This window comes from Mirounga leonina, unplaced genomic scaffold, assembly GCF_011800145.1.
Source record: "Mirounga leonina isolate KUSES-001 unplaced genomic scaffold, KU_Mleo_1.0 Mir_173, whole genome shotgun sequence".
Taxonomy (NCBI): Eukaryota; Metazoa; Chordata; class Mammalia; order Carnivora; family Phocidae; genus Mirounga; species Mirounga leonina.
The window spans coordinates 48,990,589-49,015,810 of NW_023270447.1; the positions used below are offsets into that span (position 1 = coordinate 48,990,589).

Consider the following 25,222-nt stretch of genomic DNA (forward strand, 5'->3'; position numbering starts at 1 on the left):
ATAACCTGCCCATGATCACACAGCTAGTAAGTGACAGAACCCATGTGTTCAATCACTGGGCTACGCTACTATTATCCTGCATTCAAGGGGGAAAAATATCTAAACACTTACTATGGAAGATGTGGTTAGAATTATTCTCAAACAAACCTTTTTGTTTGGTCTTGAAAAGCTGAGGTTTAGAGAAATTAAGTACCCTGATCAAGGTCATGCAGCTACTAACTGGTGGAACCAAGATGCACACCCACATGTGTCTGACTCCCAAGTTTAGGTTCCTTGTTACCATGACACTAGCATATGTTTTCCTTCTATAGTCCTTGATCACATGACTTTATGGCCTACTGACCCCATCTACAACTGGAATCTGTAATAGTAACTACTGTTTGGACGGTGTTTTACTGTTACACGCAAACAATGTATCATGGAACACTACATCAAAAACTAATGATGTAATGTATGGTGATTAACATAATAAAATAAAATTTTTTAAAAAGTAGTTTATTGCCCATATATTAGTGATGGGAAAACTGAGATTCAGAGACATAAAGTATTAGCTTTCAGATGGCAGTGCCTACATGAAAAGCAAAGATATCTCTGTTGGAAAAAATATTTTTACTACCACACTGCCTGCTGGCTTTCATGGGGCCAGACAGTGCTGCTGGTCTCCTTCACAGGCAAAGCATCAATAGATGTCACTTTCCACAAGGTCTTTGCAGAGTTTTTTCAAATGGCCAAAATCCATATAATCATGAACCTTTAGAGTCTTGAGGACCATTTGTTTACTTTCTATTCCATGCACGGTTTCCATTATAGCATCCCTGATAAAGGTATCAATCAGATTTACCTAGATTCTTAGATGCTGATGGGACACTCTATTTCCTGTTATGTTTTGAAAGACAAAGGGCACAGAAGCTGAAAGAGATGTATTAGAACCTATCTCCATTAACCACAAAACAGGAGTCCAGAGCAGACCACTACCATCTTTGTCCCAAAGATATTTATGGAATATCCACTAACTTCTGATACTTTTCTCATTTTACATGTCAACATGGGTGGAGGGAACTGGCAGAGAAAACACAGCATAACCTGGTGAGCAACAGTCAAGGGACTGAAGCGGAAGGCCCGGAGGGTAGGTACTGAGGACGTAATGAGACATATGAGGAGAGAGGGAGGAAGTCAGAATTATTCCCAGATTGTGAGTCTGGACAAAGGCAGCTGGGATAAAAGGGAAAGAAGCCTGGACTATAACTCAAAATAACTCATGTATTTTTTCATTTACTAATGATAGAGGTTTACAGCCTCATTTCCTTCATCTGTAGAAGTAAGGAAACCTCTCCTCTTGCAGAGATCTTTGGAAGATTAAGTAAGAAGATACATAAAACAGCCAAAGGCATGAAAAGATGCTCAACATCACTCATCATCAGGGAAATGCAAATCAAAACCACAGTGAGATATCACTTCACACCTGTTAGGATATCTATTATCAAAAGATAAGTGATCACAAATGCAGGTGAGGGTGTGGAATAAAGGGAACCCTGTGTGCTGTTGGTGGGAATGTAAACTCGTACAGCCACCATGGAAAACAGAATGGAGGCGCCGCAAGAAATTAAAAATAGAACTACCTATATATCCAGCAATCCGGCTTTTGTGAATACATGCAAAGGAAATGAAATCATTATCTAGAAAATACATCTATACTCCCATGTTCACAGCAGCATTATTCAGATTAGTCAAAATATGGAAACAATGTAAGTCAACAGATGAATGGATAAAGAAAATGTGGTACAGATATCCAATGGAATATTACCCAGCCTTTAAAAAGAAGGAGATCCTGTCATTTGTGACAACATAGATGAACCTGGAAGACATTATGATAAGTGAAATAAGGCAGACAGGGGCACCTGGGTGGTTCAGTCGTTAACCGTCTGCCTTCAGCTCAGGTCATGATCCCAGAGTCCTGGGATCGAGCCCAGCATCAGGTTCCCTGCTCGGCAGGAAGCCTGCTTCTCCCTCCCCCACCCCCCTTGCTTGTGTTCCTGCTCTTGCTATCTCTATCAAATAAATAAATAAAATCTTTTAAAAAAAGAAAGAAAGAAGGCAGACATAGACAAATACTGCATGGTGGAGCCAAAAAAAAAAAAAAAAAAATCAATATCATAGAAACTGAGAGCAGAAAAGTGATTACCAGAGCTGAGGGTGGGAGAAATAGGGAGAAGTTTTTGAAAGGGTACAGATTTTAGTTATAAGATGAATAAGTTCTGATGTATAACATGGGGATTGTAGTTGATAACACTGTATCATATAATTGAAACTTGCTAAAAGAATAAAACTTAAATGTTCTCACCAAAAAAAGGCAAATAGGCAAAAACAGTATGGAGGTTCCTCAAAAAATAGAGTTATACCACATGATCCAGCAATTCCACAACTCAGTATCTATACAAAGAAAATGAAAATACTAACTAAAAAAGATAGAGGCACCCCTATGTCTTTTTGATAATAGCCATTCTGACAGCTGTAAGGTGATATCTCATTGTGGGTTTGATTGCATTTCCCTAATAATTAGTGATGTCAGGCATCTTTTCATGTGCCTGTTGGTCATCTCTACATCTTCTCTAGAAAAATGTCTTCAGATTTTCTGCCCACTTTTTAATTGGATTTTTTATTTTCTTGTTCTTAAGTGGTATCAGTTTTTTATATACTTTGGGTATGAACCCCTTATCAGACATATCATTTGCAAATATTTTCTCCTATTTAGTAGGTTACCTTTTCATTTTGTCGGTGATTTCTTCACTGAGCTGAAGCTTTATAGTTGGGCCGAGTCCCATTTGTTTATTTTTGTATTTGTTTCCCTTGCCTTTGGAGGCAGGTCCAAAAAAATTGCCAAGACCAATTGCTTCCTGCCTATGTTTTCTTCTAGGAGTCTTATGGTTCAGGTCTTACATTCAAGTCTTTAAACCATTTGAGTTGATTTTTGTATATAGTATAAAACAGTGGTCTGGTTTTCCCAACAGCGTTTATTAAAGAGAATTTTCTTTCTCCATTGGTTATTCTTGCCTCTTCTGCTGTAAATTAATTGTCCATACATGTGTGGGTTTATTTCTGGGCTTTCTATTCTGTTCCATTGATCAGTGTATCTGTTTTTATGCCAATACCATACTGTTTTGATTACTATAGCTTTGTAATATAGTTTGAAACCAGGGAGTGTGATGTCTCCAGCTTTGTTGTTCTTTCTCAAGAATGTTTTGACTATTTGAGGTCTTCTGTGGTTCTGCACAATTTTTAGAATCATTTGTTCTAGTTCTCTGAAAAATATGTCATTGGAATTTTGATAGGGATTGCATTGTATCTGTAGGTAGTATGGACATTTTACCAGTATTCTTCCAATCCGTGAGCACAGAATATCTTTCCATTTATTTGTATCTTCTTCAATTTCTTTCATCAATGTCCTACCATTTCAGAGACTTTTATAAGACCTTACACTGAAAACTGTAAGACATCCTTTTATTTTTGCTGCATGGTTTCATGCTGCCTTTGAGGGAGAAGCATTTTATCTAAAGGATACATGAGAAGAAAACAGCCTCGTGCATCCTCTGGGGTGAACCCAGAGAGGATCTGAGGCAAACCCAAGGACAAAAGATTCCTCCAGAGCAAACCAGCCAGTGTGTTCACTTAAATCGTTCTATACCAAGCTCGTCTCTTTGAGGACATGAACATACACCACACGGGGTGTTTCTTAGGAACAAGCATTTTATAGAATAAATATTATTAATTGATATGGATCAAAGATACACAGAAAAAGACCATAACAAAGAGGAAAGAGAGAGAGAGAGAGAGAAAGAAAGGCACCCAAAGAGAAAGAGAGAGATGGAGGATGACAGAGACAAAGAAGAAACTAGACAAATATCAAATATGGAGAGAAGGGTGTGCATGATTCTATTTGTCAAAGGGAAAGAAGGTAGATATTTCTGTTCTTTGTAGGTTAATATGTAAATGGAATTCTGATTTATTAGCGGTCTCCAGCAGATGAGGTGATGATTAGCACATTTCCATATTTATAGAAAAGCAACACTAACTTTCCGGATTTATAGAAAATCAGCTCTTCACAAATAGCAAATTGTGCTATTATCGACATATGGTTTTCTATAAACAGAGCTGAGGTAATTATCCCTGGGACAATTTGTTGGTGGGCTCCTTTTGAATATTAACCACATTGGAAGCCCATTTCTGCCTCACAGATTTTAAAGAGGAGGGGCCATGAGACACCCCAGACAATTAATTAGTAATCCAACATCAAAGACAGAGCCCAAATGAAAGGCTCTACCCAGGACCACATGGTGGAAAGACCATAGGTCCAGGGCTCTGACGCCAGCTTCCTGCAGCTCTGGGCAAAGTAATTAACCTCCCTGAGGAGCCTCAGCATTTATGGGCTAAAACTGGGATAATACCAACCTCCAAGTGTTGTCAAGAAAACAAAATGAGAATGTGTGCAACAGCACCTGGAACCTAGTAGGTCCTCAACAAATGTTAATAACCATGTTTCCTCCCTTACATTTTTGAATGATTCTTTTAAAAGCCACTTGAATTAAGTTTTTCAAACTCCTTTTTTATATTGACCTATCATAAACTGTTTGTTCTGTATCATGACTCCATACGTGTATAACTGGAAAAAATTTCTTGAAGCAATAACTTATATTCACTACCTGTAATCCTCTATGATATTCTCTAGTCTCTCCTTTGTTGTTGTTGTTAAGATGTTGTTTGTGATCCGTACATTGATTTTAAGACCTGCTATTAGGAAGGAAGTACTCTGCTGCAGGAGGGTGGAGACCATATTTAGATTTGCTCAGCATTGTATCTCTAGCACAAATACATAATAGAGAGTCAAGAGATATTTGAATTATAAAAGAATGAATACATGGATAGATGGATGAGTTAATGAATGACCCTGATCAGGAATCTAAATTAATGCCCCCTTTCAAACTCCATGTCTTGTTTTATACATTCACTACTTCCTTAATGCTGTGCTGAGTGCTAAAGAGATAAAGAAGTGTCCGACATAATTCTTGCTTTCAAAGATCTTGCTATCTAGATGAGAAAAATATTACAATTTGGAAAATTATCTTTTGAAGATTAAAGAGTGTGGAATTTACATGAATGTGCTGAAGGAAAGAAACGGACAGCATGGGCTGGTGCAGTCAGGGAAACTTCTTGAAACTGGGAATTTTAATTTAGCTTTGAAGTAGGGATAGATTTCTCAGCCTTCTACTCACTCATTGACTAGGTCAGTCATTCTCAAACTGTAGTGAGCATCAGAATCACCTGGAGGACTGATCAAAACACAGACCACTGGGTCATCTTACCAGTTTCTGATTTAGTAGGTTTGGGATGGGATCCTGAGAATTTACATTTCTAACAGGTTCCCAGGTGATGCGGATGCTGCAGTTAAAATCCACACTTCGAGAATCACTGTTCTAACCATTCTGAGTGAGACCATGAAGGCTCTTGATGCCATGCTAAGGAGTTTAACCATTCAGGATTTTAGACAAAGAAGTGATATCGCTGTATCAGTAAAGCAGAAAGATCATTCTGGGAGCAGTTGTTGAGAATGGATTGCAGAGGTGAGCCTTCCCCTAGATTTTGGAGCCAATGCAGTGATAAGTGACAGGTGGGAACCCACTCCTGCACAGCCTACCACTGTGGGAGTGAAGGTGGAGGAGAGGGGTGGAGTGAGGGCTGTTCCAGAGCCAGAACTGACGGTTCTTTGAGATCTACAGAGTAAAGGAGGAGGAATCTTGGATGACTGCAGGTTTCTAGCATCACGGACTGATTATATGGCAGTTCCATTAACTAAGAATCTATATTTATAAGTTTTAACATTTTAAATAACAAAATCCCAAATATTGTTTATTATCAAAGAGGTAACTATAGTGTAATAGAAAACATAGTTTGGGGCAGCCAGACAAGCCTGAGTTTAAATCCTGTTTGTGATGCTTCCTAGCACGTCATTTCACCCTTCTGGACCTCAGTTCCCTGTAAATAATAATACTCTGAACTGCAGTGCTTACTACAACATACTTCTTGGTGCTCCTCCCCCTGTTCCACCCCCAGTCCATTATCACCGCCACATGTCTCCCTGCTCTAATTACAGCACTGCCCTATGCAACCTCCTACACAAGTATTAGGTATGTTACCTTACACGGTTGTCCCCCATGAGATCACACATGGCTCATAGTTAGTGCTCAGAAAACTGCAAACCACATCCTGGCATATGCATTGGCCACTGTGTATGTAAAACTTCTGTCCTACTTACCAAGTGATTCCATTTTTTCTCTGTCAAGCACCAGGATATATTCATAAACGCCACCCATTGATCCAGACGTTATGTAATGAGTGCCATAGTTATTGATGAACTTGGCATACATGCCGTAATTGTACTGCTCTGGGAGCTCCATTAATGTTTGCAGCATGCCTTCATCCAGCACAATATTGTCCCTTCTCATCTTAAAATGAGCAGTCTGCACCTTTGTGAAAATTCTCAGGAAATTATATTTCTGCCAGCAACCACCACCATGGAATAAGGGACGAGAAGAAACAGAGTGCACATGTTACTACATGACATAATGCGAAAGGTAGCATTTAGTAGCTGTGGGAAATATATATTTACATGTAAACACATGAGCATAAATACGTTAGTATTATTCTATTTTACAGGCATATATGAAACACCAGTGTGTGCCTGGCTGCTTCTCTCATGCCTGCCTCTCTGTTCCCACTGCCCCTGTTCAGGTCCTCTTCTCCTCCATTCTCATCTGGGTTGGTTCCTGCAATGTGCTTCATGATGTTGCTCACTCTGTTCTGCCCCCAGTCCATTGTCACCTGCACTAATTACTCTGCTCTAATTACAACACTGCATGATGCAACTTCCTGCACAAGTATTCCATATCCACTCACAATTATGCTTAAGAATGTCTTTGATGACATGAAGTGCTGACCTTACCTATTGATGTAACTTACTGAACTGTATCTGTAAGAGCCTGTAGTCACTTGCATTATGCCAGGAACAGAGGACGTAATCTTGAATGAGATAGGCCCCTGCCATCATGGAGCTTACGTTCTAGTGGTAATCTTGTACTATTAAGGAATAAAGAAAAGCAAGCTCCTGAGATAATAAAAAAAGAGACAAAACTGGGATAATTTTGGATTGGCTCAAGAAGAATGGGATTGGGGTGCCTGGGTGGCTTAGTCTGTTAAGCATCCAACTCTTGGTTTTGGCTCAGGTCATGGTCTCAAGGTTGTGAGATTGAGCCCCACATCGGGCTCCGTGCTGGACATGGAGCCCACTTAGGATTCTCTCTCTCTCCCTCTGCCCCTTCCTTGCTCAGGCTCTCTTGTGCTCTCCCTCTCAAAAAAAAAAAAAAAAAAAATTAAGAGGAAGAGGATTGTGTATGGGCATTACTTCCAAGTAAACCTTGATCCAAAGTGATAGTGAAATTTTGAAAAGACCATCTGCTTTGAGAAAAGTCCACATGACCATGTAATAGCCAGATCTCAGAACAATTCTTTCCCTTTAGAGCAATAGCTAACTTGTGGCAAAGCTCCAGAATGGAAATTTGTATTTGTTGAATAAGTTAATTTTCATAACTGTATTTTCATCATCCAGAATAATTTTTTGGGCCCCAGCTAAACCCACAGTGCTGGCATCAATATTGTTGAGGCATTTTGGTAAACTTTGAATCAATTCAGTAAATATTTCTGGCCCCTGACGATTTCTCCATCCTCATCACTCCCTATATTCCCTTCCCACCCTGTGCGTCAGCTGGTTGAAGTCCTTGCAATCCCACATTAGTGTGAGGCCATCTGTCATCCCCAGGACTTTACATACTGCTGTTTCCCAGGCCCAGAATACCCTTGGCTGACTCCCACCTCCCTTCATCGGGACAACCTGTACTAGTCTTTAGACCCCAGTTTAGGTGGATGTCCCTTCCTCAAAGGAGCATTGCCTGGTTGCTCAGGTTAATAGGAAGTTAGTGGTGAATGTTTGATGAATCAATGAATGATTGACAGAGCACACCAGTCCTCCAATCTATTCCGAAAAGCAAGGCTCGCTTTCGAATTCTTCCCAACCTAGTTTACAGGGCCTGGCTTTCTCTTTAAGACATTACTATTCTAAGTATTTCCCTGTTTGCTCCAGGTAACCATGAAAAAGAGTGGGATGAGGCGATAAGAGTTCTATTCTTATCATTCAATTTTATTCCCTTTGTGATGATTCTGTGTGCAAAAGCGTAGTAAGAAAAACAAACATGATTACCACTGATCAGACATTTCCAATTACACAAGCAAATGCAGGTTCAATTACTACTGTACTTTTTAATGCAATTAAGGTAATGCATGTTCAGTTTAAGATTATGGAATACTGTTTGACACAGGCATTATGTTTAATACCTTCTGATTATACTTGTTTAACTCATTCAAGAACGAAGAGTCTCGTGACCCGGATACAGCCACATCCAGTGTTACAGGGCTGCTTACAGGGCCCACACCAACAGTTACTCCGGCTGACACAGACTTGTCATTTTTTACTTTAGAAAGAAGGTCATGTACATCATCGTACAACTCTGAGGAGAGTCTAGTATCTGCCAGGGCCTGAAAAGAAGCAAACAGATGTTAGCTTTGTGCACATAGAGTTATATTCCAATTTGTGCTTAATATTTAAATCTTTGCTCTGTAAAATATCACAAAGCAGATTCTTATCAATAATTATTTTAAAAGGCTACTCCAGGCATCAGATTGATGCTCACTCACTAAAATACCGAAAATATAGCAGTTAGTTTATTTGTTGCTTAGTGGCAGTGTTAAAATATTTATTTAAATACACACACTCATGATTCTGATAAAATGCTGTATTGTTCCGAGTACGGATTTTTTTTCCAGCTGACTTAGCTTTCCTGGAGAGAAGGTCACCTGTCTCTGCAATGGAGACATCCAGAAAGCCACGTCTGGGTGTGGATCTGGGAGGAAAGGGGCAAGGAAGCCGAACGAGTGGTGGGAGCTCTAGGCAGAGGTATGCTCTCGTGCTGCCCACAAATGCAAGGTTATTTCATTCCAGGCACATGGTAGGGTTGCGTGTCTCTGCCAGCTTGAATGGAGGCATGGTCTTGTGCCTGGTCTGAGCTGAGAGAACAAGGCTTAAGAGCACATGAGTGGTTCGCTCGGCAATCACGAGAGCATGTGTTGAGATGGAGCCTCCATTCGTTTGGGTCCCGAGTGTCTGTGATGATGAGTGCTCCTTCCACCTTGGGATGGATGCATAGCATAGGGCATTGTTGCTTTAAAGCACTGAGATTTCAGAATCCTTTGTTGTCACAGCATAGCCTAGTCTGTCTTGCTGGACACGTAAGCGCCAGACCATCCTCAGGGTTAGGGAAACGGTGTCATCTTTGTCTTCCAGCTCGGCTTACCAGAGGCTGATAGTAGAGGTGGAAGCTGGGGGGGAGAGGGCGGAAACCATAAGCCTGGCCTTGTCCTACTGTCAGTATTTTTCTCTTGAGAAAGTTGAGGGAGGGGGGATGTGACTAATAATTGTTCAGAATCCTTGGATCCTACCATCTCTCTGTATGAGAGACCAGGCACAAGAATGCATATGACTATATGGATATAATGTGTATAATTTGTCTTCCCTTCTAAATGACAGAGAGCCGGGGCTCCGTTGAGCTAGATCTGGGTTTGAATCTTGTCTCTGCCACCTACTGCAGTAGACCTTTGGGCCTGACACTTTATCCCTCTGAGTCTCTCAGTCTTTTTCCTATCTAAAATGGGGCAGTGATAATATCTACCTCATTGTCTTGTTGTGAGGATTAAATGAGAAGATTTGTGTGGAAGTATGTGATCTGGTGCACGGTGAGCATCCGGTGAAGCTGTCAGTGTGGACATCTCACCCAGAGTGGGGGAGGGTTACAGAAAGGAGTGGTCGGGAGTAGGCTCTGGAACTGGCCATGAGCCATGGGGGGGCTCTGAGTGCCCAGGAGAGCACAGAATTTTAGAGATGGAGAGAATTTAGGGATCCACAGCATTTTGCAAGCGCTTCTCAACAGCAGAAGCCTTTCTGTAAACAAAATCCCATATGGAAAACCAAGATAGGAAAGTTATCAGAGAAAAGACAAATAAGGAAAGTTATCAGAAAAAAGACAAACACCATGTGATTTCGCTCATAATGTGGAACTTAAGAAACAAAACAAATGCACAGAGGAAGAAAGAGACAAACCAAAAAAGATTCTTAAATACAGAGAACAAGCAGGTGGTTGCCAGAGGGGAGGTGGGGGCGGGGGGAGGATGGGTGAAACAGGTGAAGAGAATTAAGAGTACACTTCCGATGAGCACAGGGTGATGTGTGGGGGTGTTTTTGTACACCAGAAACTAATATAACACTGCGCTAACTATACGGGAACTTTGAAACAAAGCAAGAAAGGAGATGATCAGTAGGCAGCTGCTCTTGGTGAAACAGGGGCCTTGGGCTCAGAAAACTGCCCAGCTACTTCCTCTCCTAACCCCCAATTTACATGCTGGGAAGCTGGGCCCAGGGAGGGGCAGGGAGCTGCTCAAGGTCTCAAATACTTACAGTCTAACAGAGCATGACTTGAACTAGGTCTTCTGACTAGCAGCCCAGAGAACTGGACCTCAAATCTGTTTTCATTGATTATGGAATGGAGCCAAGATGTGGCAGGTGGATGGTCACACTTCTGTTCTGCCTCTCGTTGGCCCTGCCCTTGCCTGTCAGTGCCCTTCAGCACCGAGCATGTGTAGGGGCAGATGTAAAGGGATCTTCAGCCACCAGCAAGCCCTACAGGAAATAGAATCTTCCAAAGCTAGGAGTCCATCTCCAGGAACAGAACTCTCTCTCTCCCCGCCCCCACCCTACAGTGGCCTATGAGTGCCCTGTGCAGACTTACCTCAAAGTGGTACTTGAGGAAGTTGTAGGGTTTCCGGAAGTACTTCTCATCCTCTCCGTAGTAGAGATGCTCACAGGTGGGGTCATAGCGAAGCTCCCTCCATTCCCCATTGTATACTGTCTCACATTGGCCCCCATAATACCTGGCATCGTACACACTCTGAGTTTCTTCCTGGGTCAGGATATTGTACCTAAATCAAAAAGGCAGGCACCTTCTGGGAGAGAGCACTGGAAAGGCAAAAGTAGCATCCTCTGGAAAATGTTATTGCTGGGCCGAGCAGCAGCTTCTAGAACTGTGTTCTGTGAACCCCTAGGGTTCCTCAAAGTACCTTAAACTCCGCTTTGGGTAACACTGGAAACCTGAGTGGGCTCAGCCAGGCCCCCAGGTTCCCTTTGACAGCTCCATCAGCACCTAGAACAGTGCTTCCATAGAGAAGGCACTCCTAAAAATTTGTTGTGTGAATTACAAAGGAATATGCACAATTATCAAAACTCCAAGCACAGAGCCCATTTCCCAGCTCTGCCACACCTAGCTGTGTGACCTTGGGCAAATCATTTCACCTCTCTGTGCCTCAGTTTAGTCATTTGTAAAAAGCAGTTAATACTACTGCCCTCAGAGAGCTAAATGCCTTACAACATGGAAAGGAACCAGAAAGTACTTAGCATATATTAAGTACTGAATAAACATTACTGTTGTTGTTTTTGTTTGTACTGTTTCAGAAAAAGGCTCTGTGGGTAAAAAATAGATTTGACATATTGACTCTCAGTGCTAAGTTGAGACTCTAATCCTCAGAAAGGCCATTATCTCCAAGGAGGCATGGAATGTCAGAGGGTGCAATTTGGAAATCATGGAGACGCCTGTTTAATTTCTAGCTCTGTCATGTACTAGCTGTGTGAATCTGGACATATTCTAGATGCGTTCTGAAGCTTGTTTTCCTCATTTGAAGAATGGACATAATAAAACTACTTCTCATGGTTTTTGTGACATCTAAATGAGAGTATTAAAGTAAAATGGAAGTAAAGTTGTAGCACATATTGGGCACTCCAAAAATGATACTTCCTCTCCCCTAGCCCAGTACCCTTCCAGAAATACTTTCCCTTGCTTCCTGCTCTGGGGCATTTCTCATCCATCTGCCCAGGAGCTGCATTTTAGGTTATAGATGGTTGAACCATATTTAGGCACAAACAGTGTTACACAGGTGAAATATAGCTTTAATTTTCTAAAAAAGAGAAGGTTAACTAAACAAAAGCATTTTGACTTGGCTAAGAGATCCAAGGACTAACAATCAAAGGGACTTATGGTATAGATAAGAAAATGATTGCTTGTCTCTGCCTCTCAAACTCCTATTCAGCCTTTAAAACCCAACTCAAACATTGCCCCCTCTATCTAACCTTCTTTGATTATCCTGGACAGATAGTTGTTCCTTCCTCTGTATTCACATGGCATTCAGTGATTACCTTTGGCATAGCATTTGTCATATTTGCTCATTCCCTCCATGAAAAGGCACAAAGGCAGAAGATGAGCATGGGGTTAACTATGACTAAAACCTGCCTTGAAGGAATAAATGGATAATTATAGAGTACCTGGCACATAGTAGAAATTCAAGGTATGTTACCTTCCTTCTTCACCTCTTCTCTCCGTCTCTTTCTTCATATTAATGGAAGTGATGTAGTAATAGCTATGGTGAATCGAATACACACTCTACCAGACATTTAGCATACATTAACTTTCAACCTCATGACAATCTTGCAAATGCAGAAATTGAAGCTCAGAAAAATTAGGTAATTTGCCTATAGTCACAGCTAAATTTTTTTACACTAAAATCTGGGTTCCTTCCCTTTATTTTGCCCCTTACCTTTCTGTCTTTTTGCCCGTTGAACATGTTTCTGCCTTTGGCTTATAAATATAGGCTCTCTGGTGGGCCAGACAAAAACTCAAAGGAATAATTAGTCCTAAGATTATACTATAACCTCTAAGCATAAAAGATTACTAAGCCTGTGTATCTTTAGAAAAGCTGATTGCAGAAGGCCCAGTGAAAATGAAAAGATATAGAGAAATTCCACTTTTTGGAAATCTATGCAGAAATACTCACATGTACAAAGATAATGCGCAAGGATGTTCATTGTAGCATTGTTTATAAGAGGAAAAAAATGGGAACATCTATCTTTCAATAGGAAGTAGTCAAATAAATTTTCATGTAGTTATACTATGGGAGAAGAATCAGCAACTTTTTTTTATAAAGGGCCAGATATTAAATATGTTAGGCTTTACAGGCCATAGGTCTTTGTTGCAAATACTCAACTCCCATCACTGCAGGGTGAAAGCTGCATCTCAATAAAACTTTAATGACAAAAACAGGCAACAGACTGAATTTGACCTTTAGGCCATAGTTTGCTGACCCCTGTTATAGAACACCATGTTGCTTAGAAAAATAATAGAAAATGTGGGGGGAAATCTTCAAAATATATTATTAAGAAAAAAAAAAGCAAGTTAGATACAATCACATTTATGTAAAATATACTTACGTCTATCCTGCACAATACATATAGGCATATCTTCCATATGATGTATATTGTCAGTGCATTGTTTACATGATCTGAAAGTCCTACACCAAACTGTTGACAGGGGTCAGTTCCAGAGAGGGAAATGAGAGGGGGTGACTGGGTAGAGTGCAGGTTGGGGAGGGCGAAGGAAGACTTTTGGTTTTTGCCTCAAACAGGTATTACTTCTATAGCAATAAATAAAAATTTAAAAACTGGAACATGCTTAAATTAAAAAAAAAAAAAAAAAGACACCAGGAAAAAGACTTCTGAGATCTTAAGCAGAATGAAAAACCGTCATAGTGTCAGCTATTGGGAGTGGAGGTGGGGCCAACCTGCTGTCCAGTTTGGGCAAAGCACACTCAGGAAGTATATTTAAATGCTCCTTTGAATCACATGAGAGCAAGGTCATGGTCTACGGTCTTTTTGCCAGTAAGGAGGGAATTCTTTTTCTCAAGTTAACACCTCACTATTTCATGCTTCTACTCTGTTTATCCCACAGTCACTTTCAAAGTCAAAAAAATCCCCTTTTATTAGTATTAGGGGCTGAATTGTGTCCCCCTAAATAAACATTTAGATGTTAAAGTCCTGGACCCCAAAACCTCAGAATTTGACTGTTTTTTTGGTGAGAGGATCTTTATGTAGGTAATTGAGTTAAAATGGGGCCATTAGAGTGGGCCCTAACCCAATATGACTGGTGTCCTCATAAGAAGAGATTAGGGGTGCCTGGGTGGCTCAGTGAGTTAAGCAGCTGACTCTGGATTTTGGTTGAGGTCATGATCTCGGGGTCCTGGGATTGAGCCCCCATGTTGGGCTCCACCCTCAACAGGGAGTCTGCTTAAGGATTCTCCATCTTCTTCTGCCCTATCCGTGCTCGCACACACTCTCTCTCTCTCTAAAATAAATAAATCTTAAGAAGAAGAAGAGGAGGAGGAGCAGGGGCACTTGGGTGGTTTATTTGGTTAAGCATCCCCCCACGCTCTCTCTCTCTAAAATAAATCAATCTTGAAGGAAGAGGAGGAGAAGGAGAAGGGCGCTTGGGTGGCTCAGTCAGTTAAGCATCTGACTCTTGATTTCAGCTCAGGTCATGATTTCAGGGTCATGAGAAGGAGCCCCACACAAGGGCTCCGTGCTCAGAGAGGAATATGCTTGAGATTCTCTCTCTCTCTCCCCCTCTGCTCCTCCCCCTGCTCTCTCTTGCTCTCTCCCTCTCAAATAAATAAAATCTTTAAAAAACGAAAAGCGAATAGGACCCAGACATACAGAGAAGGAAGGCCATTGACAAGCCAAGGAGAATGGCCTCAGAAGAAGCCAACCCCACCAACACCTTGACCTCAGACTTCCAGCCTCTAGAACTATGAGAAATAAATTTCTGTTGCTTATAAGCCACCCAGTGTGTGGCATTTTGTCATAGTAGCCTGAGTGGACCAATATGCCACCTCAGGGGGTCAGTGAGAGCTGCCTCACTGGACGCACTGCACAAAGACCCTCTTCTGTCCTCAAAATAATACTCGTGATTGAAGAGCAACCATTCCCTGCTCCCAAACAGCCCGAGGGCAGGACTCACCCCAAGGCTGCATTCTCTGACCCTGGAATGGGGTCATATTGGCTGCAGTCATCTTCAGGGACCCTGACATCTTCACAGTCATCCTCGTCAGAGCCATCAAGACAATCCTTATCTCCGTTACACACAAGGTGGCGTTTCAGGCAGCGATCTGAGAGAGGAGGAGCTGTGGATGCTTCCAGAGCCTCCCAGACTCCACCCTCTCCCCGTGACCTGCATCCAGAGTCGCCCAATCCATCCCACTTCTGAAACAGCCCCTCACCCCTCTCCATGATCATCTCTCCATCCTCACTGCCTCTGCCCTCCTTCCAGCCTTTCTGTCTCCCACCTGGAGCCCCACCCCCAGCTCAGGCCCTGCAGTAGGCTCCCCTCTAAAATTCCTCCACGTGGCAGCTCCTGTGATCTTTCTAAATGTCAGCTTGGCCACATCATCCCCTTGCCCTACATTGTTCTGTGGCTCCCATTCCCATTCTTCCAAATGCCACAGTCTGGTCTCCAGTACTCTACTGGACCCATCCCCTGCCTCTCTTCCCAACACCTATTGCCAGCCCTTAAATCCCTGTGTGTGTTTGCACATCCTTTCTCCTAGCAAATTCATTGCTACTTCCTAAGTCTCCACTCAAGTGCCATCTTCAAACCTGTTCTGACTCCCCAGCACAAATTTGGGCATCCCCTGCCAGAGAGGGCCATTGGACTATGGGCCTATCTATGCCCATTACACTGGCTGTCCCACGGTATTGCCACCGACTCCTCGTAGGTCTCTCTGCCAAAGAGACAAGGAGTACCTTGAGGTCAGACACTTTATCTTTTCATCTCGGGGTCCCCAGCAGGTATCACACTGCTCAGCAGGTAGCACATACATGCCCAGCCGGTGTTTATTCAGTGAATGGATGAATGAGTGAACTGGACCTTTTCTAAACGAATTAACAGATATTCCTACAAACTCACATCAAAATTACTTGGGCTACTGGGTTGGCTTAAAATGCAGGCTCCTGAGCCCCATCCCAAACCTACAGAAGGACAACTTCTGGGGAAGGGCTGAGGAGACAGCGCTTTAACCAGCTCCTGGGTGACTGTTTTGCACATTCAGTCTCCAGGGTGCAGCTGTTATCCCTCTGGAATGCTACTCACCTGTCTCCTTACACTGGAAATCCTGTCCACACTGTGCTTGCCTTAGACAAGGTGTGGGACTGTGACAGCTGGCTTGATCCCAGACATCGCCACTGCACATGGTTCCCCCAAACTTGTTTGGCTGCAGGAGGCTCCGGTATCGGTACTAAATCGGATTTTGAACGGGACACATTCATTGTCTATCAATCAAACAAGTTTTATGCAGGCAGGTCTCAGCTCAACATAAGGACTAACTGTCTAATGATTGAGAGCTGCCTAAAAAACTGTCTTTTGAGGGGTAAGTGTTCCTAAATGGTGGTGTTCAGCCAGAGGTGGCACAATCACCAGCAGGAATATTGAATAGGGCCTCCAAAGATCAAATGAAAGACCTTGCTTGAAGGACCTTCTCCCCCCCACCTTCAACCAGTTAGTACCTGTTCATCTTTCATGATTCATAATGCACCTCCTCTACATATTCTAGAGTTCCCTGTGCCTCCTTCTCTCCTCTCACTTGTCATATAAGGTTGTGATCCCTGGTCTACTTATTTATTTATCTTTCTCACTAGTCTAAGGACAGTTTGCATATAGGGGGAGGAGTGGCGAAAGGATGACATGTCTTATTTGGCTTCATACATGTGACACTTGATCTATGGTCTATGCAGGAGGCCCTTTTATAAGATGTTTTTTGCTTTCCCTCTGTACCATTTCTTCTGGTCATGGCATCCTTTCTTTCCTTGAGACATATCTCATATGGTTTAGGTGGGGATGATCTCACCCCCTAAGTCGTGGGAATTTGTGGATATGAGCTAGGCCGGGCCAACCAGGGCACCCTATCTGCCAAGTTGCAATGATTGGTTTAGGGATTGGTTCGTGACTCAACCTTAGGGCAATCATTATTCTCTCTGAAGATTTTCTTTCAGAACTATTGGAAAAGACAAGGGCATCAAGTGGTCATCTAGCCTACTATGTAGGAAGAGTCCATCCAAGAGATAGAGACATCGTCTGAGTCCCTGGGTCCAGCTTTGACTGCACATGAACAAATACTTGTTCAAAGAAGGACAGAAGGAATAAAAATGTATACCAGTCTGGGAGCTCTATGGTTTCATGATACTGCTTTCTATATGGTATACAGCTTCGGGCACTAGTGTAGAAGGAAGAAGCTGAACACTAAGCTATTCGGAGAAATATGAGGTTCTATTCCCACCTTCAGTTAGCTTAGAGTCTACTTGAGGAGATAAAACAGATAATAATAGGAAATGTGTGGAGAGCTCCACGCAGAGTGTCCAAGAAGGGAATTTGCAGCGCCATATTTTCTGGTGCCTCTTGCCTTGGATCAGCCCACAATCTCCTCCTTTAAGATTGTTCATAATGAAGTAGGCAAGCAATGGTTTGAGCAATAAGGAAAATGAGTTCTTAGCCTAGTTCTCTTTTCTTTTCTTTTCTTTCTTTTTCTTTCTTTGTATAGTTGGTGCACAATAGTACATTAATTTCAGTTGTACAACAGAGTGATTCAACTTCTCTATTTATAATATGTTCACGAGCATAGCTACCATCTATCACCATACAATGCTGTTACAATACCAATGACTGCATCCCTATGCTGTACTTTTCATCCTTGTGGCCTACTTATTCCATAACTGGAAGCCTGTATATCCCATTCCCCTTACCCATTTTGCCCATCTCCCCCACCCCCATCCCTCTGGCAACCATCAATTTGTTCTTTGTACTTATAGGTCTGGTTCTGCTTTTTGTTTTTTTGTTTGTTTATTCCTGAGTCTATTTCTTACTTGCTATATAAAGTATCAGTGCCTGGTACTTTGTGCCTTAGTTTTCAAATCTGTTAAAATGAGGTGGTCAACCGAGATGACCTCACTAATTACAGTTACTAATGATTCTTTCACCTGTGTCCTGTAGGTGCAAGAGCATGAGCATGAGAATTTAGACCGACTGGGTTCAGATCCCAGAGTCACTTACCAACTCACCATGAGCGAGCCACTTACATTTTCTGAGTTCCTGTTTTCTAATATATAAAGTGGATGTGATGACCCCTCACTTTGAAAGGGTTTTGTGAGAACTGAGTGAGAGAATGTGTGGGGAAAGCACCCAGCCCTGTGTCTGGCATATTATTGGTGCTCAGTGAACAGAAGTGGGTGTCCACATCATTATCAGTGGAGTCTTTTCCAGCTGATTCCAGTGGGTGCGTGTATAGCAATGAAGCTTCGCCCTCTCTCTCTTCTGGCCTACTTCTGCCTCTGCAACTGCTCATTAGTAAAGAAACAGAGAGGTCTGCAAAAAAAGGTGAAGAGCAAACCTGTCCATTTGCCTTTCCTGCCTCCCAGTTAATAAGATTGTAAACTCAATGGGAAGAGATTATAATTAATGATCAATACAGGAATATTAGGATATTTTCATTCTCTTTCCACATCTTGTCAAGATGCAGTACATAAAGGAGTGCTCAGCACACCAGCCAAGTCTTCTCACCCTTCATAATGTTCACCAGTTTTAAGACCTGCAGTTACCAATACGATGGTGATGGTAGCTACCATTTATTGAGCGCTTACTAATGGCTGGACACTTCACATTCTTTATCTCATTCAGTCCTCACAAGTTGAGGAGGTTAAGTACTATTCTGAATCCCACTTTAAGCTGGGTTGGAATGCCAGTTCTGCTACTTACTGTGTGTCACTGAGTAAATTACTTAATGTCTCTAACCCTCAGTTTTCTCATCTGTAGAAGGAGAGATCTGAGAGTCTTGTGAAGATTAGTGATAAGACATGTAAAGAAGCCAGCACTTGGCCTGGTTCCTGGAGTGCACTCATTAATAATAGTTACCAACATCAGCATCATTTTTGTAGCCAGATATTGGGCACTCCAGAAGGACTTTTGACTGAGTGGGGATTGGATTCGATGGCCACTAATCTCACTTATGACTCTCCACAGAATTCGGGGGGAGGTAGTAGGGAGTGAAGTGGTCAGGCACATGGGCATTTTGGAATCAGACTGACCAAGTGTTAAGTCTAGGCTTGCCTCTTTCTTTGTGGGTGACCTAACCAAAGGGACAATGGTATCTATCTATCACTGACAGTTAGCTATGAAAGTCAACTAGGACAATTTATTAAAGCATTAGCACAGTGCCTGGTATATAGAAATTATTTAATAAGTGGTAACTATAAATGCCATTATCATCCTTCTTGTGGTTTCTGTATTGGAATGCTGGTACAGACACGAGGTTCATTCCCACCAACTCCCCATTTTCTGGGTTGTTATCAAATAATGAAGACACTGCACTGCAGAGAGGTTGGTGCACATACTCCCGTAGGGACTTCTCCGTGGTGGTGCCCTGTGTTGGTATCATTAAGACATAATTTTCTTTTCTAGCTAGTCGATAATGTTTCTTTCCAGAACTGCACATCTTTGTTTGGATGATTTTGAGAGGGGGGAAAAAACATATTCATAAGAAGCAATTAGGGGTGGTCTTTCACTTAAGTAATTAACAGAATTTAATGATTTTAAGGATCACGTGTGTTTAGAGTCATGAAGGGAGTAATTCAATTCCCATTTAAATAGTAAGCCATTCACGTGTGCTATCTGCTATCTAAACTGTAACACATGAGAAAAAAAATACATAGTTTTGGATGTATAATAAGTTAAATGATGGCCATGCAAAGAAATCAAGTCCTAGTCCTTGAAAGTTGTAAATGTTACCTTATTTGGGAAAAGGGTCTTGGCAGATATTATTAAGGTTTTTGAAATGAAGAGATTACACTGGATTATCTGGGTAGGCCCTAAATGTCATCACAGTGTCCCTATAAGGGGAAGGCAGAGGGAGATTTAACACAGACACGCAAAGGAGACACACAGAAGAGGAGGAGGTAATGTGGCTGAAGAGGCAGAGATTGGAGCCCAGAGATTGGCCATAAGTCAAGGATTGCTGTTGGTCACCAGAAGCCAGAAGAAGCCAAGAACAGATTCTCCCCTAGAGCCTCCAGAGGGAGCGTGGCCCTGCCAAACTTCTGCCCTCTAGAACTGTGAGAGAATACATTTCTGTTGTTTTAAGCAACCCAGTTTGTGACAATTTGTAAGAGCAGATTCAGAAAACTAACATAGGATATCAAAGCAAGAAGAGATTTTGGGAGCTAGATATTTTTGCACAGTGCAGTCTAAGATTCTTTGGCATATCTCAGAAACAGGAGAGGCAGAATAAATAATTTCAGGCTTAGAAGCTGAATGAACTAGGTCCAAATTGTGTTTCCATCTGTAATGATTTTGAATTCCATTTGATTTTGAACAGCTCATCAAACATTCACAGAGTAGCCCGGCATCTAACTGAGGAGTGGGTCTGGAGGCAGGAGAACCACCAGCATGTTCGGCTCTGCAGAAGCTCAGGTGAGGGAAGATCAGGTCTTGCTTCAGGCAGTGGGAGTTGGTTGGAGAGAAGGACACAGATAGTAATTATAAAAACAGCTAAGATTTATTGAACGTTTATTGTATGCCAGGTGCCATGAAAACACCTTGCATACCTTACTCATTTAATGCTCATAATAACTCTATGCTATAAGTACTATTACTTCCATTTATAGATAAGGAATCAGAGGCATAGAGAGGATAAACTATATACCCAGAGTAACACAGCATATAGGGTGCAAAGCCAGAATCTAAACTGAAGAATCAGAGCTTAAACACCTAGACTTGACAGTAATGTGCCAATACACATGGTCTAGGCAGTGGTCTACCAACTGGGAGAGGTGGGAGCCTGGAGCCATCCCACCCTGGGTGCATACAGTAAAGGCATGTGTTTTCTGTAGAGATTTTAAAATAGTAATAACACAGAATAGAAGTTATTCTGCCTTTTATCATCACCATGAGCCAGTGATCCTGACCAAGATCAGGATTTTAATACTCCTCTCTAGCAGAGCAGAGTTCTCCCAAAGTCCCTCTTTCCTTGACCTGCCACTGGCTTTAGGGACCATTTTGGACTATTCAAAACCAGGTAGGTGGACAAAATAGACTCATGCCTGTTCATTGGGTGTGTCCGTCTTTTCGCCATGAAAGTAGAATCCTCAGGAACATCGTCTGGTTTATCTCAGGTCCCCACAGGTCATTAGCCCCTCTCGATGACCATCACTGGAGGGCAGCAGACTGACCAGGACCCAGAGAGGCCACAGGGATCAGTGGGCCCATGTCTGAATGGCCACCTCTCTGCACACAAGCCACAGCATACATATCTTTTGCAGACTCACCCGATAATGGCTTATAAACCAAATCAGAAAAAGTTGCACCGTCCCTGTGCCCATGGCTTCCAAATACCTATTTCTACAGCTGATTTCTCCCCAGACCTCTCAATATATAGACCTGTTTATCTCCATTTAAATGCCTAGTACACCTTTCAAATATCAAATGCCCCCAAACTGGTCACGAATGTCTTACCTTTTTGTCCTGGCATGGAAAGCAGTCTGTCCATTCTGACCAGTTGCTGAGCTGGCAGCTAACTGCTGTGGAGCTCGAGCTCTGAACAGCCCGACTTACTCTCCTAGAGAGAGGGGAGAGACATCTGCTTCAATTTTTAAAATTCTTATTATGATAGTTTTTAGTTTTGTTATAAATTCAAAAAGATCTTTTAGTATGAAGGTATCGAAAACAGATTCATTTTTCCCCAGCGTTGTTGAGGTCTAAATGACAAAAATTGTATATGTTTTAGATGTATGATGTTATGGTATAATATACATTGTGAAATGATTACCACAATCAAGCTAATTAATACAGTGATTCCCTCACACAGTTGTGTGTGTGTGTGTGTGTGTGTGGTGAGATCTAGAGATCTACTCTCTTAGCTAATGTCAAGTACACAGTACAGTACTATTGACTGTAGTCACCATATTATACATTAGATCCCCTGAACTTATTCATCTTATAACTGAAAAAAAATTTTTTTTAAGATTTTATTTATTTATTTGACAGAGAGAGAATGAGAGAGCACATGAGAGGGGGGAGGGTCAGAGGGAGAAGCAGACTCCCTGCCGAGCAGGGAGCCCGATGCCGGACTCGATCCAGGGACTCCAGGATCATGACCTGAGCCGAAGGCAGTCGCTTAACCAACTGAGCCACCCAGGCGCCCCATAACTGAAAATTTTTATACTTTGACCACCCCTTCCCATGTCCCTCTTTGTAGCCACCATCCTACTCACTAGTTCTATGAGTTACACTCTTTTGGATTCCACATGTAAGAGAGATCATGCAATCTTGGCTTTCTCTGTCCACCTTATTTCACTTAGCATAATGTCCTCCAGGTTCATCCATGTTGTTATAAGTGACAGGAGTTCCTTCTTCTTTAGGACCAATCAGATGTTGAATTTTTTTAATGTTTGTTTTTTTTTTTACCATTTTTAAAATTCAAGTATAATTAGCATACAGTGTTATATTAGTTTTAGATATACAATATAATGATTCAGTAATTCTATACATTACTCAGTGCTCATCAAAATAAGTGTACTTTTAATCCCCTTTGTCTGTTTCACCCCTCCCCCACTGCTTCCCTTCTGGCAACCACCAGATTGTTCTCTGTATTTAAGAGTCTGTTTTCTCGAAATCTTGCCATTTGCAACCACATGGATGGAACTAGAGGGTATTACGCTAAGCGAAATAAATCAATCAGAGAAAGACATGTATCATATGATCTCACTGATAGGAGGAATTCTTAATCTCAGGAAACGAACTGAGGGTTGCTGGAGTGGAGGGTGGGGTGGGAGGGATGGGGTGGCTGGGTGATAGACATTGGGGAGGGTATGTGCTATGGTGAGCGCTGTGAATTGTGTAAGACTGATGAATCACAGACATGTACCCCTGAAACAATAATACATTATATGTTAAAAAAAAAAAAAAAGAGAGAAGATAGTAGGAAGGAAAAAATAAAGGGGGGAAATCAGAGGGAGAGATGAACCATGAGAGACAATGGACTCTGAGAAACAAACTGAGGGTTCTAGAGGGGAGGGGATGGGGGATGGGTTAGCCTGGTGATGGGTATTAAAGAGGGCACGTATTGAATGGAGCACTGGGTGTTATACCCAAACAATGAATATATATCAAAAACTAATGATGTATGATCTCAAGGTCTTGGGATCGAGCCCCACATCGGGCTCCCTGCTTGGCGGGAAGCCTGCTTCTCCCTCTCCCATTCCCCCTGCTTGTGTTCCCTCTCTCGCTGTGTCTCTCTCTGTCAAATAAATAAAATCTTAAAAAAAAAAAAAAAAACTAATGATGTAATGTATGGTGATTAACATAACATAATAAAACAAAATTTTTTTTAAAAAGAGGTTTTTTTCCCTTTTTTAATTTGTTCATTTGTTTTGTTTCTTTTTTTAAATATTGTATTTATTTATTTGAGAGAGACAGAGATAGTGAGAGAGAGCATGAGCAGGAAGGAGGGGGAGAAAAAGACTCCCCACTGAGCAGGGAGCCCAATGCGGGGCTAGATCCCAGGACCCTGGGATCATGACCTAAGCCGAAGGCAGGTGCTTAGACGACTGAGCCACCCAGCACCCCTCATTTGTTTTATTTCTTAAATTTCACATATCAATGAAATCATATGGTCCCAGTAGTTTAATTTTGCTTTTGTTTCTCTTGCCAAAGGAGACATATCTAGAAAAATGTTTCTACAGCTGTTGTCAAAGAGATTGCTTACTATTTCTTCTTCTAGGAATTTTATGGTTTCAGGTCTGACATTTAGGTCCTTAATCCATTTGAATTTATTTTTGTGTATGGTATAAGAAAATAGTCCAGTTTTATTCTTTTGCATGTAGCTGTCCAGCTTTCTTAGCACCATTTGTTGAACAGATTGTCTTTTTTTCCGTTGTATATTCCTCCCTTTTTTGTTGTGGATTAATTGACCATAAAAGTGTGGGTTTATTTCTGGGCTTTCTATTCTGTTCTGTTGATGTATGTGTCCATTTCTGTGCTAGTACCCTACTGTTTTGATTACTGTATCTTTGTAGTATACCTTGACATCTGGGATTATGATACCTTCAGTTTTGTTGTTCTTTGTCAAGATGGGTTTGGCTACTTGGGGTCTTTTGTGGTTCCATACAAATTTTAGGATTATTTGTTCTAGTTCTGTGAGAAATTCTGTTTCTGTTTTGATAGGGATTGCATTAAATCTATAGGTTGCTCTGGATAGTATGGACATTTTAACAATACCACTCCTACTCTATGCAGGTGTGCTGCTGGAGCATTTATATAAATTATCTTTTTAAATTCTATACCAATCCTATTGTGGATCAAGTTATCCTAATTTTAGAGACCCACAAGTACAGAGGAGAGCTAACATTTTTTGTACATTAATTTTGTATCTTATAACTTCACTGAATTTATTACTTTTAATAGTTTTCTAGTAGAGTCTTTGGTTTTCGATGTAGAGTATCATGTCATGTGCAAATAGTGACAGTTTTACTTCTTTCTTACCAATTTGGATATGTTTCATTTCTTCCTCTTGTCAGATTGCTTGGGACTAGGACTTCTAGGACTATGTTGAATAAAAGTGGTGAGTGGACATCCTTGTCTTGTTCCTGATCTTAGAGAAAAAGGTCTCCATTTTCACCAGTGAGTATGATGTTAGCTGTGGGCTTGTCATATATGGCAACTATGTTATTAATTATTATGTTGAAGTATGTTCCCTCTAAACCCACTTTGTTGAGAGCTTTTTATCTTTAATGGATGTTGAATTTTGTCAAATGCTTTTTCTGCATCTATTGAGATGATTGTATGATTTTTATCTTTCATTTTGTTAATGTGGTGTATCATGTTGATTGATTTGTGAATATTGAACCATTTTTGCATCCCTGGAATAAATCCCATTAGATCATGGTGAATGATCCTTTTAATGTGTTGTTGAATGTGGTTTGCTAATATTTTGTTGAGGATTTTTGCATCTGTGTTCACTGGAGATAGCTTGTACTTTTCTTATGTGAGGGCTTTGTCCAGTTTTGGCATCAGAGTAATGTATTTGGAAGCTTTCCTTCCTCTTCTATTTTTTGAAATAGTTTGAGGAGAATAGGTATTAACTCCTCCTTAAT

At 41.4% G+C, this 25,222-nt stretch overlaps 1 protein-coding gene across 1 annotated transcript in view; it reads right to left on the reverse strand.

Annotated features, from left to right (window-relative positions):
- The window catches only part of C8A (complement C8 alpha chain), a 62,427-nt gene that overhangs the window by 25,400 nt on the left and 11,805 nt on the right, over positions 1-25,222 (reverse strand). The window contains exons 2-7 of the mRNA XM_035020157.1: positions 21,585-21,687; positions 16,179-16,323; positions 15,051-15,198; positions 10,944-11,133; positions 8,440-8,640; positions 6,308-6,548 (exon numbers count right to left, since the gene is read on the reverse strand). Of these exons, the coding sequence (XP_034876048.1) occupies positions 6,308-6,548; positions 8,440-8,640; positions 10,944-11,133; positions 15,051-15,198; positions 16,179-16,323; positions 21,585-21,687 (1,028 nt within the window). The remainder of the gene's footprint in view (positions 1-6,307; positions 6,549-8,439; positions 8,641-10,943; positions 11,134-15,050; positions 15,199-16,178; positions 16,324-21,584; positions 21,688-25,222) is intronic.